Source organism: Porites lutea, chromosome 9 (assembly GCF_958299795.1).
Source record: "Porites lutea chromosome 9, jaPorLute2.1, whole genome shotgun sequence".
Classification (NCBI taxonomy): domain Eukaryota; kingdom Metazoa; phylum Cnidaria; class Anthozoa; order Scleractinia; family Poritidae; genus Porites; species Porites lutea.
In genome coordinates this window covers 32,030,556-32,042,882 of record NC_133209.1, presented here as the reverse complement: position 1 = coordinate 32,042,882, position 12,327 = coordinate 32,030,556, and the positions used below count along the sequence as shown (strand labels likewise).

The following is a 12,327-nucleotide window of genomic DNA, read 5'->3' as shown; positions in this document are numbered from 1 at the left end:
GCCCAGTTGTTCGATCGAACACCGGGTAGCGCTAACCCCATCCTCGGAGAGCCAGGGGCAGTCAGTCGGGTCGGGAGAAAGGGCGCGACTAACGTTTTCAAGTACGGGCGAAAGAGCCCCTGGGTACCGACTCTCGCCGAACTATTTCCAAAAATTCAAGCGGATGCCGGCTCCTGATTGGGCACAAAAAGTGCTTTGTATTATTGTGCCCAATCGGCGAACAGTTTCTCCTGAGTTCTTTTCGTGGGTTCGTACACGACGGCTATTGTCTTGCTACACTTGCCCGGTTCGTTCACCAAGCTTGTGCGAGCAAGGGAGACTTTTATTTTCTTCTTTCCTAACCAGAAACGAAGGAACTACCGATGAGTCAAAAAAACGTTTGGGATGCTATCAGCAGGAGCAGGTCACTTTGCCTGGAGAATATTCTGTTTTTGACTCATCACAATGTATCGTAAATAATGAGAAGATAAAGATGCGGCGGCGACGAGAAAGTCAAATAAGCAAAACAACAACTTTGCAGGTGCATCACACTTTTTTGTACATTTCTTTGCCGTCAACTGCACGACTACTCGTGAAAATGCCTAATTTCATGTTTTGTGAAGGACGTAAACAAGCAATGACAAAATTCATTAACTTCACCGACTTGGATATGTTGATAGAAATTCAGCTCCAGAAGAGTTCGCTTGCATTTGACAAAGTAAGCGTTTTGGAATAATCACGATAGAAACTGAAAAAATGTGAATTCCGTTTTCCATGCGACCTTTTCGTGATTGTCAGCCGTCGTGGTATCTTTTAAAAATTCCCTAATATTTACACAAGACGTGACCAATGCAAGCGTGAATACCTGTTGTAAGCTCAAGCTTGTAGTTTTGGAAAAGCGTCTTTAGTTTTCGGGCAGACAGTATTTTGATATCAGATGGGGATTTTATATCAAACTGAAAGTTTCCTGACTGCCTGCATTTCTTTGGTGCATGAGCCAGACAAGGCGTGATTGAAACAATAGCCGTCCTGTACGAACTCACGAAAGGAACTCAGAAGAAACTCTTCGCCGATTGGGCACAATAATACAAAGCTTTTTTTTGTGCCCAATCAGGAGCCGGCATCCGCTTGAATTTTTGGAAATAGCTTGGTGAGAGTCGGTACCCAGGGGCTCTTTCGCCCGTACTTGAAAACGTTAGTCGCGCCCTTTCTCCCGACCCGACTGACTGCCCCTGGGTCTCCGAGGATGCGCTAACCCAGGGTTAAAGTTAAACTCAGGTTTCTTTTTCTTTTTGTCAAAAGCACTCTCTCGGATAATTTTCTTTAGTATATACTGACTATACTAAAACAGTGGATAGTGTTTTTCGGACGCTCTGATTGGCTACTCAATCAGTGAATATCCTGCACTATTCACTGATTCACCTCAAGTTCCTCCGAGCGAGCGACGCCAAACTCGCGTAGGTTGCGAGCAAAATGCCTTCCCGGTTTGCTGCCGTAACAAACTAAGAAATTTCACAACTAATCAAGCAAGCTATTTCCGAAATTCATCAAGAAGGTGACGAAGTTCGGTTTGGATGTTTTAACGGGTAAAGCTTTGTCTTTTTGACTTGAATAGTTATCGATAAAACCGGTGAAAAAGTTTTTTTGTTTACAAATGCAAATTAAGCTTAAGTCTTGTGTTACTTTATTTATGTGACTTGTTCATAAATAAGCTTAAAACTAAATTTAATAATCTTTTTTGCAGAATTATTTTAAATACAAACAGAATTCACAACTCCTTTTGAAGAAACTTCCCCGCAAGAGCTAAACAAACGCCTTCAAAAGTTTTATTTGTCGCTAAGAAAAAGCGACGATCGCGGCCGTTCGGTCATCGCGCGCCAAAATTGTAATCGTTGGCAACAGTAAATGAGTTAAAAATCATCATTTTGTGCTCAATTATCTCACTGTTTTAGTATATACTAAAACAAGTATTCACCTCAGTGTCGGTGGCTAGTATTGGATATTTACCTCGCCGCTTCGCGGCCTCGGTAAATATGTCCAATACTAGCCACCTCCACTTCGGTGAATAATTGTTATCTATTTTTTCTGAGTATCGAATCATCAGGCTGTAGGCAAAGAGTGCGCACTAACCCTAGGTTATCTTAAACCAGCTTTGAACAACCCGGCCCAGGATTGACCGAGCCGGGAAGGCCTAGGGCCGGACTAGGCTGCTTATGGATATCACCAGAGTGCACACTGCTGCACTGAGCCCCGCCCCCCTGCTTTATCCAAAATGGCGGAAAAAGTAAATTGAAAGGACTAGATGGGACTACACGACGGTGTAAATGTAACAAAGGCGGCTATAAAAAACAGAGCGGAATAGATTGCCGAGGGGCCGGCAATCCCAAGAAAGTTACCATAAAATGGGAAGTCCAAAGACCCTGGATCTAGAGCCTATCCAAGGACTACTGCAAAGGTGACAGTTGATATTACTTTTTATTGTATAAACACCAATGAAATACCAGGTGAGCTTTCGCGCGAAAACTTGATATCTTCACATGTGAAAATAAAATGTTATCTTCACATGTGAAAATATCATTGCTATGGCTACATAATAAATCGCGCCTTTCACACCAAACAACTATTAAAGTGAAATGGTTTGGTATTTCATTGGTTTTTATATAATATATAGAACGTTACATGGCCGCTTGGAAATTTCTCTTCTCGTGTTGAAAAAACGCGAACGAGTGAAATATTCTTCAACACTCGAAGAGAAATTTCGTATTTCCAAGCGGTCATGTAATATCCTCTATTTCGTAACGTGATATTTCGGCCTTCTTCAGATTTACAGATGTAATGTCGTAATAAAAATTGTTTTAAAAGGAAAGGCGGAACAACATAAAAAAGAAGAAAAACTTATGGATATGGATATGGATTACAAAAATTCGTCACGACGGTTTAGGCCATTAGGTTCAAGAAGGTTCAAGAGTCATGACCTGATCTATCAAATGTGACTCCCTCGCCTTACGGACTGAGTTACGTGAAGAATGAATTTTGAATAAATTTCGGCAAGAAACTCCACGCGGTCTCAGAAAGCACTAGGGCCGAGACGGGCACTGATGAAGTTGGCCAACATTATATCATTCGGATTGGCCCCAAAAGACGTGAAAGAAAAAGTACCTGAAGCCAGTCCAGTCTCCTCTCTCGGTCGTCTTCCTTTTACGAGTTGCGTGATTCGCGACTCTCCCTTTCGTTCCCGCGCGCCCCTCGCACTCGCATCCCCTTTCGCGTGCTGCCCTAGCGTGACTTCTCGCGACTTCCCCAATTGGTTTGCAGGCTATCAGTCAGTGATTAGTTACTCTACGACCCTTACGTCAGACCAGACAATATGGATGTTTTGATGTTCAGTTGAACTTTGGAACTTTAAAAAAAATCTAGACTGTTGAAAGATCCCTAACTTAATACGGTTTATCGTTTATTTTTTTTAAATTCGGGATGGATGCCTAATAACCCTGATCAGTTTTATGTAATGAATAACATTCTCTGATTTTCTGATCTATTTTATCCCTGTAAACTTATAGCATGCGATTATTGATCACCTCGCTCCGAGTTGGAATTCATAGGATTATGTGCCGGAATCATATGATAGAAATTAATTATAGTGTAGTGGCCATGAAATCAAGAAACCATTCTGTTACCGATCCTCTAACCTGTCGAGTTCATTCACTTCATTGGTCTCAAAAGTGAAAACTACCTTAAATGCACATTAATAATGCATAAGGCAGCACAAACCCGAGTCGAAAAATCTATCATCGACGGAAAGTCAATGATAGTTATGACCTTGTGAAAATTATACTCGTAGGGCAAGCAGCCAAATTGATAATTATTCATTTAAAAACTCATGCTGGTCACGAGTGGATCATACGTAGAACCTGTGACACTAAGAAGCGAGTATTTATGACACAAGTGTGACACACCAGGAAGGATAATCAAGTCCAAAAGCTTCGATCAGGTCTCATCTTCACTTCAGGTGCTAGCTTCTCGAGCCAATCATAATGGCAGCAGTTGAAGTTATCAGGATCCTAATCGTTTTACTCGCAGTGGTTTCTGTTGATGAAGCTTTTCGGCTTCGGGCTCGTTTTCCTCGACCTCAAAGACAAGAGCTTGGGCACCACGCTAAGAGACATATCTGCCGGTATTGTATTTACGAAACAAGGACAATACGTCAAAAGGCAAGTCAAGCGTCAAGCGAAACTTCATTCTGATTCATAATAGATTGCTCACAAACAAACGGCTTCCAGGTTGTAAGTTTTAAGAATTTTTTAAGTCTTAAAGACTTAATATAACATAGATCCTTTCTTAACTCCTTTATTTATTTGTTCACGCAACGCTACTCAGCTAGTCGAAAGTGAATGGCTTACAGTAAACTCTTTTTTTAGAAGAAGGACAAATTTAACATGAAGTATCTGTTCTAGAGAGGTGTTCATCTTACATATAGAATCTAAGAAAAAGAATGCGAGCTTTAACTAACAGTTGTCAAGTTGTTCGTTTCCTGGAGGTGTCTGCACGTCTTACTGAGAGCATATTCACTGTTTATTTGCATTACCTTTACATACTATTAAATACATACTATTAGATGGTTATGCTGCATAGAGGAAAGCCATAGCAAAACTAATGAATAAAGACCTGAAATACTGTTATTATGGGAACCAAAAAAAGCGATATCAAAACAATAGCAATTTACGAAGTCTCGAGTTTTCTTCACTGGAATCCTTTAAACTAAGAGTCTAAACCCGTTTTTTTTTTTTTCAAAAAATAGAATATAAGGTAAGTTTTCGCCCGAAAACATGACTTTTTCACTCGCGCCACGTCGTTGGAAGGGAACAACATTTTATCTGATATTGTACAGAAACTAATAGATCGTTTTCACTGTCACGCAACAAAAAAATAAATTGGAAACCGTCCAGTGGAAGAAGCCGAGAAAATGACATGTTACAAAAGACTAATATATAAACAATTTGTCCAAGTCTCAGGTCTTTGTGGCCCACAGTTTCTGAGTTATTTACCGAAACGTTTCACGCACCCTTGTAGAGCTTTGTATGGAGACGCCATATTGGTGTACCGTTTTGGTCCACCAATATGGCCGCCGGAAATCAACAAAACATCTGGAGTTCACTTTTTCTATAAAAGCTCTTTCTTTTCACTCGAGAACCAGCCTACGTGCGCATAAACATATCTTGTAATACTTGAAATGGTTATACTGCTGAAAATCAAGAGGAGAGACTTTTTTCAACGAGACAGCATTCCTGTTTTGGTGTCACGCACTATGAAAACTCGGAAGTTCGTATTGCTGTATTATCGAAATGAAACATGCTACGGGAATGGAAACTTGAACAAAGATTTATTTTTTGTTTATCTTCAACCTAGTCTAAATAAGAATTCGTAAAACCTCGCTGTTTTGACTTAACAGTTTGATGACGTCACTGTGAAAACCATCTATAAAAATAGGATATTTCGAATTAGTAAAATCCAACTAGTGGTCTATTATCAATGCTGCGTTCTGATTGGTTGAGCTACTACTAGGCTATATGTTATAGCCCACTAGTTGCGAAAAGCGCGGACGTTTTGGCGGCAAAATGGGATTAAAGTCTAGCTTTAACTAGCTAGAAATTTTTTATTCTCAATATTTTTGACCAAGTAGTTGGATTTTACTAAAAAAATTATTCCTCTCGTCCTCATGGCCTCTGAGTCAATAGCCCATTCGGCCTTCGGCCTCATGGGCTATTGACTCAGAGCCCATTCGGGCTCGAGGAATAATTGTTAAGTAATATTGTCATAAAACCTTCCACTGAGTAGTTAGTGGTGGTGGCAAGAGCTAGCAAGACATGGCTGTCGATAGGAAAGAAATTCCAATGATAGGATCACATGACCCTTGCGAGGCCTAAATCTCTACAGGCAAAACATTTGGATCACTGATGGTTAGGTCGTGTTCTTGCGCTGACTAATTATTAATCTTCCTCGATTCCACAGCTAGATCACTTTAATTTCCAAACCAATCGAACTTTTCTACAACGTTACTTGATAGCCAGGAAAAACTGGAAAGTTGGAGGACCGATCTTCTTTTACACCGGAAATGAAGGAGACATCACGTGGTTTGCAAACAACACGGTGAGTGCTCGTGGAATTTTTTCGATTATATCTGCGAAAATTTCTTTGAAGTTACTTTGAAAATGACAGAAAGGTAGCGTCCCCGTCGTCTTTGCAGGACGTCCAGTCAGTATTTTCTGTTATTTCACTGATTGATGTCTATCGTAAAATGATCGAAAGGTTATTCCAGATCGTCCTAATTTGGTCAGTCGGTGAAAGCTGGTTATCATTCAATAATTAAACGTGAGATTTTTAGTCCAAATTTGTTGAGTTATACTTTTTCTCCTCCCTATAGACCGTCCCTCGTTCCACATAGAGGCCTCCAGAAAATTTAAATCATAATAATTCCTTGATTTCTTGGTCTAGGGGCTCATGTGGGACAGCGCTAAAGAATTTGGAGCAATGTTAGTATTTGCTGAACATAGGTACTACGGAAAGTCATTGCCCTTTGGCACAAAGTCGTACAAGGTTTGTTGAATATTTTGTTATGTGTGAGTTTCTTTAGAGCAAGCATGCATGTATGACTGAATTATTAGCTATTATTAACTCTCTTTCTTCTCTTTTAAGGGGCCACAGTACTTGGGTTACCTGACGTCTGAACAAGCGTTGGCTGATTTTGCCATCCTAATTAACCACCTCAAGGTAAACACACTCCAAGAAACAAAGTACAATGAAAAAAATTCTTTGCAGAGCTTTGCTTCTTGATGATAGGCTTTTAAATAAAGAAGCTGAAGGCATGTTCAACTCTCAGTTTATCGTTCTGTTGATAATAAAATGGCCGACGCACCGATCAACAGCATTTGTATTTTATGATGTCGTTCTAATAAAACATCATTTGTTGCTTTGCTTACACACTCAGGATACAATTCCAGGAGCAAGTGACAGTCCGGTTATAGCCATAGGAGGCTCATACGGCGGTAAGAGATAGCTATTTATTCGATTTTATAGCTTTAAAAAGAAAAGAAATCAAGATATGGGTTTGGGCTCGTTTCTTTCGAGATAAGAGTGATCTTAGATCATTTGAATCCTTTACGACGACACACGTTGAAGCCTGCGACCTTCATCTTTGCAGCAGACCGACGCCCTGCCAACTGATCTGAACAACCTGGGCCGCAGTTTATACATAGCAGCGTTGATGCGTTGAACTTTTTTTCTGTAGGTATGCTGGCTGCTTGGATTCGAATGAAATACCCAAATGTTGTTGCGGGGTAAGAATCTTTTTGCGCCTGTTTAACGTTTATTCCGGTCTTCTTTCATGCCTATTAAGAGTTCAATGCCTTTTCTTTTCTACCCAAGGGCCCTTGCTGCCTCAGCGCCCATCCTTCAATTTACTGGTTTGACACCATGTGAGGTGAGATATCAAACTCTTCTACAGGGATTGCCCCGTGCAGTAGTGGATAGGAGGACGATTAGAAACCAACATTTTTGAAAGCATACATGCATATGTACATGCATTTTGGCTCCTTTTCGCAATGTTAGACGCCATTTCTAAGCATGATCCAAGCTGTTAGTGCAAAACAGTGATTTACCTCGTAACTAACAGAAAACATGGGACGCGGAAGGGACCTGGCGCCTACCTTAATTAGTGCCCGATTAGAAAGTCTTTACCTTGCACTCGGGCACCGGCGCCGTGTGCCAAAAATCTGGCGTGGATACTTAAAAAAAGGGCAGAAATTGGGTGTGTTTACATTAGTGCCTATAAGCTCAGCAAGTATCGTACGTAACTGCCGTCCTCGTGCACCAATTCTGAACATTGCCTTAGTGACTCCTTTTCTTTCGTAAATGTCTTGGATAAAAGAAACTATTCCTCACTTCACTCTGAATTTATTGGGTTGCAAGTTAAACCGAATTTTTACATTGCCGTTTGTTAATGTCCTTTCAATTCACAGAAATTTTACCAAATCGTCACCAAAGATTTTTATAAAGATGGAGGTGAAGCTTGCGTAAATTCAGTAAAGAAGACGTGGAACACCGTCAAAGAGTACGGCAAAACAGGTGAAGAAAACAAAAAAAACTCTCAGTTGTGGTCCGTCGACTCTCTCTAAGAGTTAACATTTTTTGACCGTCTTATAGAAGTGGTCAAATAAGGAGAGTAAAGAAAGCAATGATCAACTATAGGTGTCCATCTTATTACTACGGAGGTGTCCGTTACAAGAGAGTAGACTGGATTTTATTATATTCAATTTACCAGCCTCTAGGAAGTTTAGTACACATTACTCTTTTCCTTGCGTTAGCTTAAAAAATTCCATCAAATTGCCGAGCTGATTTGGATGGTGGTGGTGTTTTCGTGTAGATCACTGTACGCGGCATGCAGGGCTAGGGGCACGCTATTACTGAAACACTGAACTGATCTGAGGAAACATATAAACCGCATAAACTACACTTATTAAAATAACTAAATCCTTTGTGTATATTTTTTGCAGCGAGTGGACGAAAAAAGCTAACCAGCATATTTAAGCTATGCTCACCTCTAAAAACCAAAGAAAACGTGACTCAATTAGAATACTGGCTGAGTGAGACGTGGGTCAACTTAGCAATGGGTAAGCTGTAATGATAAATTGCAGATTTATAGGTGCTTAACTTACAAAACTGTGTAGGATTTCCTCATTTACTTTTCTTTCTTTATTACTAAATTTATTTCTCAGTTGATTACCCATACCCTGCCAGTTTCTTGGAACCTCTTCCAGGTTGGCCAATAAAGGTGAGACAAGCACTTAACACTAAATTATCAATTTCAATTATTTATTGACTTTTTTATTGTTGGAAGATATGTCGTCTTCGTCTTCGTTTGAGTTAAGACACAATTAATTTCAAAATCAAAGTCTGGTGGTATCTGCAATACCTTCTCAGCAATCTTTAGGAGTTAATTATGTCTTATTTCAGGGGCATAATATAACTAGAAATTTTTCAGAGGTACGCCCAGTTTTCCAAATCAACCCCCTATCATCACAAATCCGGCCGCTCTCACATAGGGTGACTTGAATCAACATTTTCGTTTTTCTTATCGGTCCGATAAAAATATGGTGAGATAATTGGTAAAATCCACGAGTAAGAACCTGCATGCATTTTCTCCAGTTAGCCTTTAAAGGTTCTTATAAATAAATAAACTGTAATTAGCCCAAATTTAGGCTTTTTGGGTTCTTAAATATAGGTTCTTATTTATCTCACGAAAAAATGCATTGTAGCTAAGAAAATTTAGTGGTATTCAGCTCATTCCGTAGGTAAAACTTGTGTACCATTACCATTGCAACTTAGAGTAATAAGGGCGCACATTTATTGCAACTTTCTTGTATCCATAACTCGGCATTGCATACTTATTTTATTAAACGATTAAAACGATTTCCTTGTATTAATATTTTTATCGTAGGTCGTTTGTAAATACCTGCAAAACGAGACACTAGAGGATGACCAACTCTTACAGGCCATTGCTAAAGCTGTTGGTGTGTACTACAACAATTCAGGGCACGCTAAGTGTTTCAATACTTCACAACAAGCTGTTTCCTTCCTCGGAGACGAAGGCTGGTCTTTTCAGGTAGGCAGCCATACAGCATATGTAAATTATGTACTTATATTATTACATGTATTATATTTGCGAAAATTGACCCGTTTTGGAAGACTGGGATTTTGCTTCAAATTCTTGGGATTTGCTGGAGTTTTTAGAAGTTCAAACGGATCGTATCACTCTGTAGTGTGTGTGTGATACGGCCGTTGTCCTCTCTGTAATTTGTCTCAGTTGTCCCCTATGATTTGCGCAGGGGATCGAGAGTCTAGCGCTCAGAGACAATGCGGTGATGCTTGCGCATCTCTCGCTCGTCGTTGATACAACCGAAGACGAGTTACTTCGACCCTCAGAAATTCGTAGAAATCCCATGTCTGTCATTATCCAACCCAAAGTCATTAAATGTTACAAATGTTGGGTTTTCTTCCTGTGAACTTTAAAAGACTTTCTTGATTATTCATCTGAGGATTGTTTGTTTTTTTGGTCACTGTCATTACAAGCGAGTAAACCGAACCATCTTTAAATTTATTCCTTAAATTTTAGGCTTGCACAGAAATGGTGATGCCTCTCTGTTCAGACGGAGTCAACGATATGTTCACGGAGTCAAAGGTACATATCAGTCTGCAATTAACCATAAGAAAAGTCCAAAAGATAGATTTTCGCGGTCTAGTTCTCAAAAACAGGCGAAAACATCTATCTATCTTAGAATAGTGCGAGCACTACGGTAATATATCAAAACACGATTGCAAGCAGTCTGGGTTTAAAAGGACCACAGCAGCGTTTCCAGACACCCAGATATATGTCACATCTGAAGAGCTGCGAACCTTTTCCGAGATTCGAGTCTATCTTCATGATTGAAATTCGGCATTTTTTAAAGATGATTCCGATTGCATTTCCCAACCACATTTCCGGCAACAATTTTTCTTCTCTTTATGTTGAGTATTAATGAGTTGGTTTGTTAGGCCATTTTATTGGTTTTGTGTGAGGTCACGACGGCCATGTTCGGTTGCGCCTGCGCCTGCGCTCAAGGATCCTCACAACAAAATTTGTTCCCAGGTTTCTCTCGCTCCGCAGGGACGACCAGGAGAGAACGCTGGAAGCTAACTTGCGATGAACTAAACTTTATCTGTAAGCAAATCCTGCGAAAACGGTATCTATTATATTGACCATCAACAACACCTTTGAATCTTCTTCATAAACTCGTCTGCTTTTTTAAAGATGAGGCTGAAGTTTTGAATTGTAATGAAGCATATTAATTCTGATTTTCAGTGGGATTTCAAGGAATACTCACTGGACTGCCAAAAGTCACTTGGTGTAACTCCGCTGGAGTACTGGGCCGAAATTCTCTATGGCGGGAAGAAGATACGAAGTCATAGTAACATAGTTTTTAGGTCAGTTTCAGTTTATTTTATTTTAAATCAACGATTATTGGATGGGGATTTGGGATACCCGAAATAAATAAAGTAAGTGTTATAAGCTAAGGCCGAAGGGCGACTCAGATAACATTCATCGACTCCTTGTCTATTCCGGATCACAATTTGCATGATATGCACGGAAATCGAGTCTAGTAATTGTCTTACTAACTATACATTGTTCTATAGTAGACTGTCACACTGAACACGTTGGATATTACCACGTTTTGAAGATCCTAGCCTGATCAACCGTCTCCTCGACCCGCACACTCCCGAGAAGTTCGTGACTCAAGGGGGCGGCTGAGTTTCACTTTGCTAAAAAAAAAAATGTATATCACCTGCTTTGTGATTGAGACTAATTTTTGCAATAAACACGTCTCTTTTTTTTCAGCAACGGCGAACTTGATCCATGGTCAGGAGGCGGAGTTACCCAGAACCTTACCGACAGCTTGATTGCCGTACTTATAGAAGATGGCGCACATCACTTGGATTTACGACACAAAAATCCGCTGGACCCTCCATCGGTAGTGCAGGCGCGAAAAGTGGAGAAATTTTATATGGCACAGTGGATAAAAGAATATCATGAAATGAGGAAGAAGAAAGTGCATTATAGGATGTCAAACAAAAAAGCTAATGGAAAATTTAAGAAAATTGCAGTTCTGTAGCTCTTGAGATTTTTCTATTGTCCGTGATGCTTTTAATTAACTTTTGTATCTACAGTTTCCGCTGGCAATTTCCTGCGAGAATTGTATTTTCACCCGTGAAAAATACCAAACCCAACATTCAATAATAAAATTCTTGAAAACCCTATAGCACCATCAAGAAGAATTTCTTACCCGTTTTAAATTTTAAGGATTTAATCAGAAGTTTAATGCCGTCTTTGGCACAGGCTAGCTCTTTCCAAACGACCATAATAGAATTGATTTACCTCTCTTTTAGAAAGAAAAGTTCATTTCGTCGAACATATCTCCAATAATAGCATTACACCAGAAGCCCATTTATCATCCTAGTTTTTCATTTTTTTCTCCGTTTTGACATTGGACTCTTTCCACAAACACTGAAGAGGGACATCACACAACTCAAACTCACGAAGGGAAAAGAGCTTAAAAAAAAAAAAAACAAATACAAAAACAAAAACCAAAAAAACATACGGTGGCAACTTTCCTCACTTGCAGCCAATGGCTGAATTGCGGAGGAACCAGAAAGGTGAGATGGGACGTCAGCAAGTAAACGAGCACTGTTGGAGCCACTTCAGTCTACGTTTTGATCACACCTCGCCCACCCAGACCAATGATGGCACAAGTCAGATAG

The 12,327-nt window shown here is 39.9% G+C and overlaps 1 protein-coding gene across 1 annotated transcript; it reads left to right on the top strand.

Annotated features, from left to right (window-relative positions):
- The first annotated feature begins 3,879 nt into the window (after positions 1-3,879).
- LOC140948434 (lysosomal Pro-X carboxypeptidase-like) lies at positions 3,880-11,840 on the top strand. The gene is made up of 14 exons (XM_073397670.1): positions 3,880-4,190; positions 5,989-6,126; positions 6,472-6,573; positions 6,673-6,747; positions 6,965-7,022; positions 7,265-7,313; positions 7,402-7,456; positions 7,995-8,100; positions 8,529-8,645; positions 8,751-8,806; positions 9,473-9,637; positions 10,148-10,213; positions 10,874-10,995; positions 11,408-11,840. Exons 1-14 carry the CDS (start codon positions 4,014-4,016, stop codon positions 11,679-11,681), a joined length of 1,560 nt encoding a protein of 519 aa, XP_073253771.1. The 5' UTR covers positions 3,880-4,013; the 3' UTR covers positions 11,682-11,840.
- Positions 11,841-12,327: the final 487 nt, after the last annotated feature.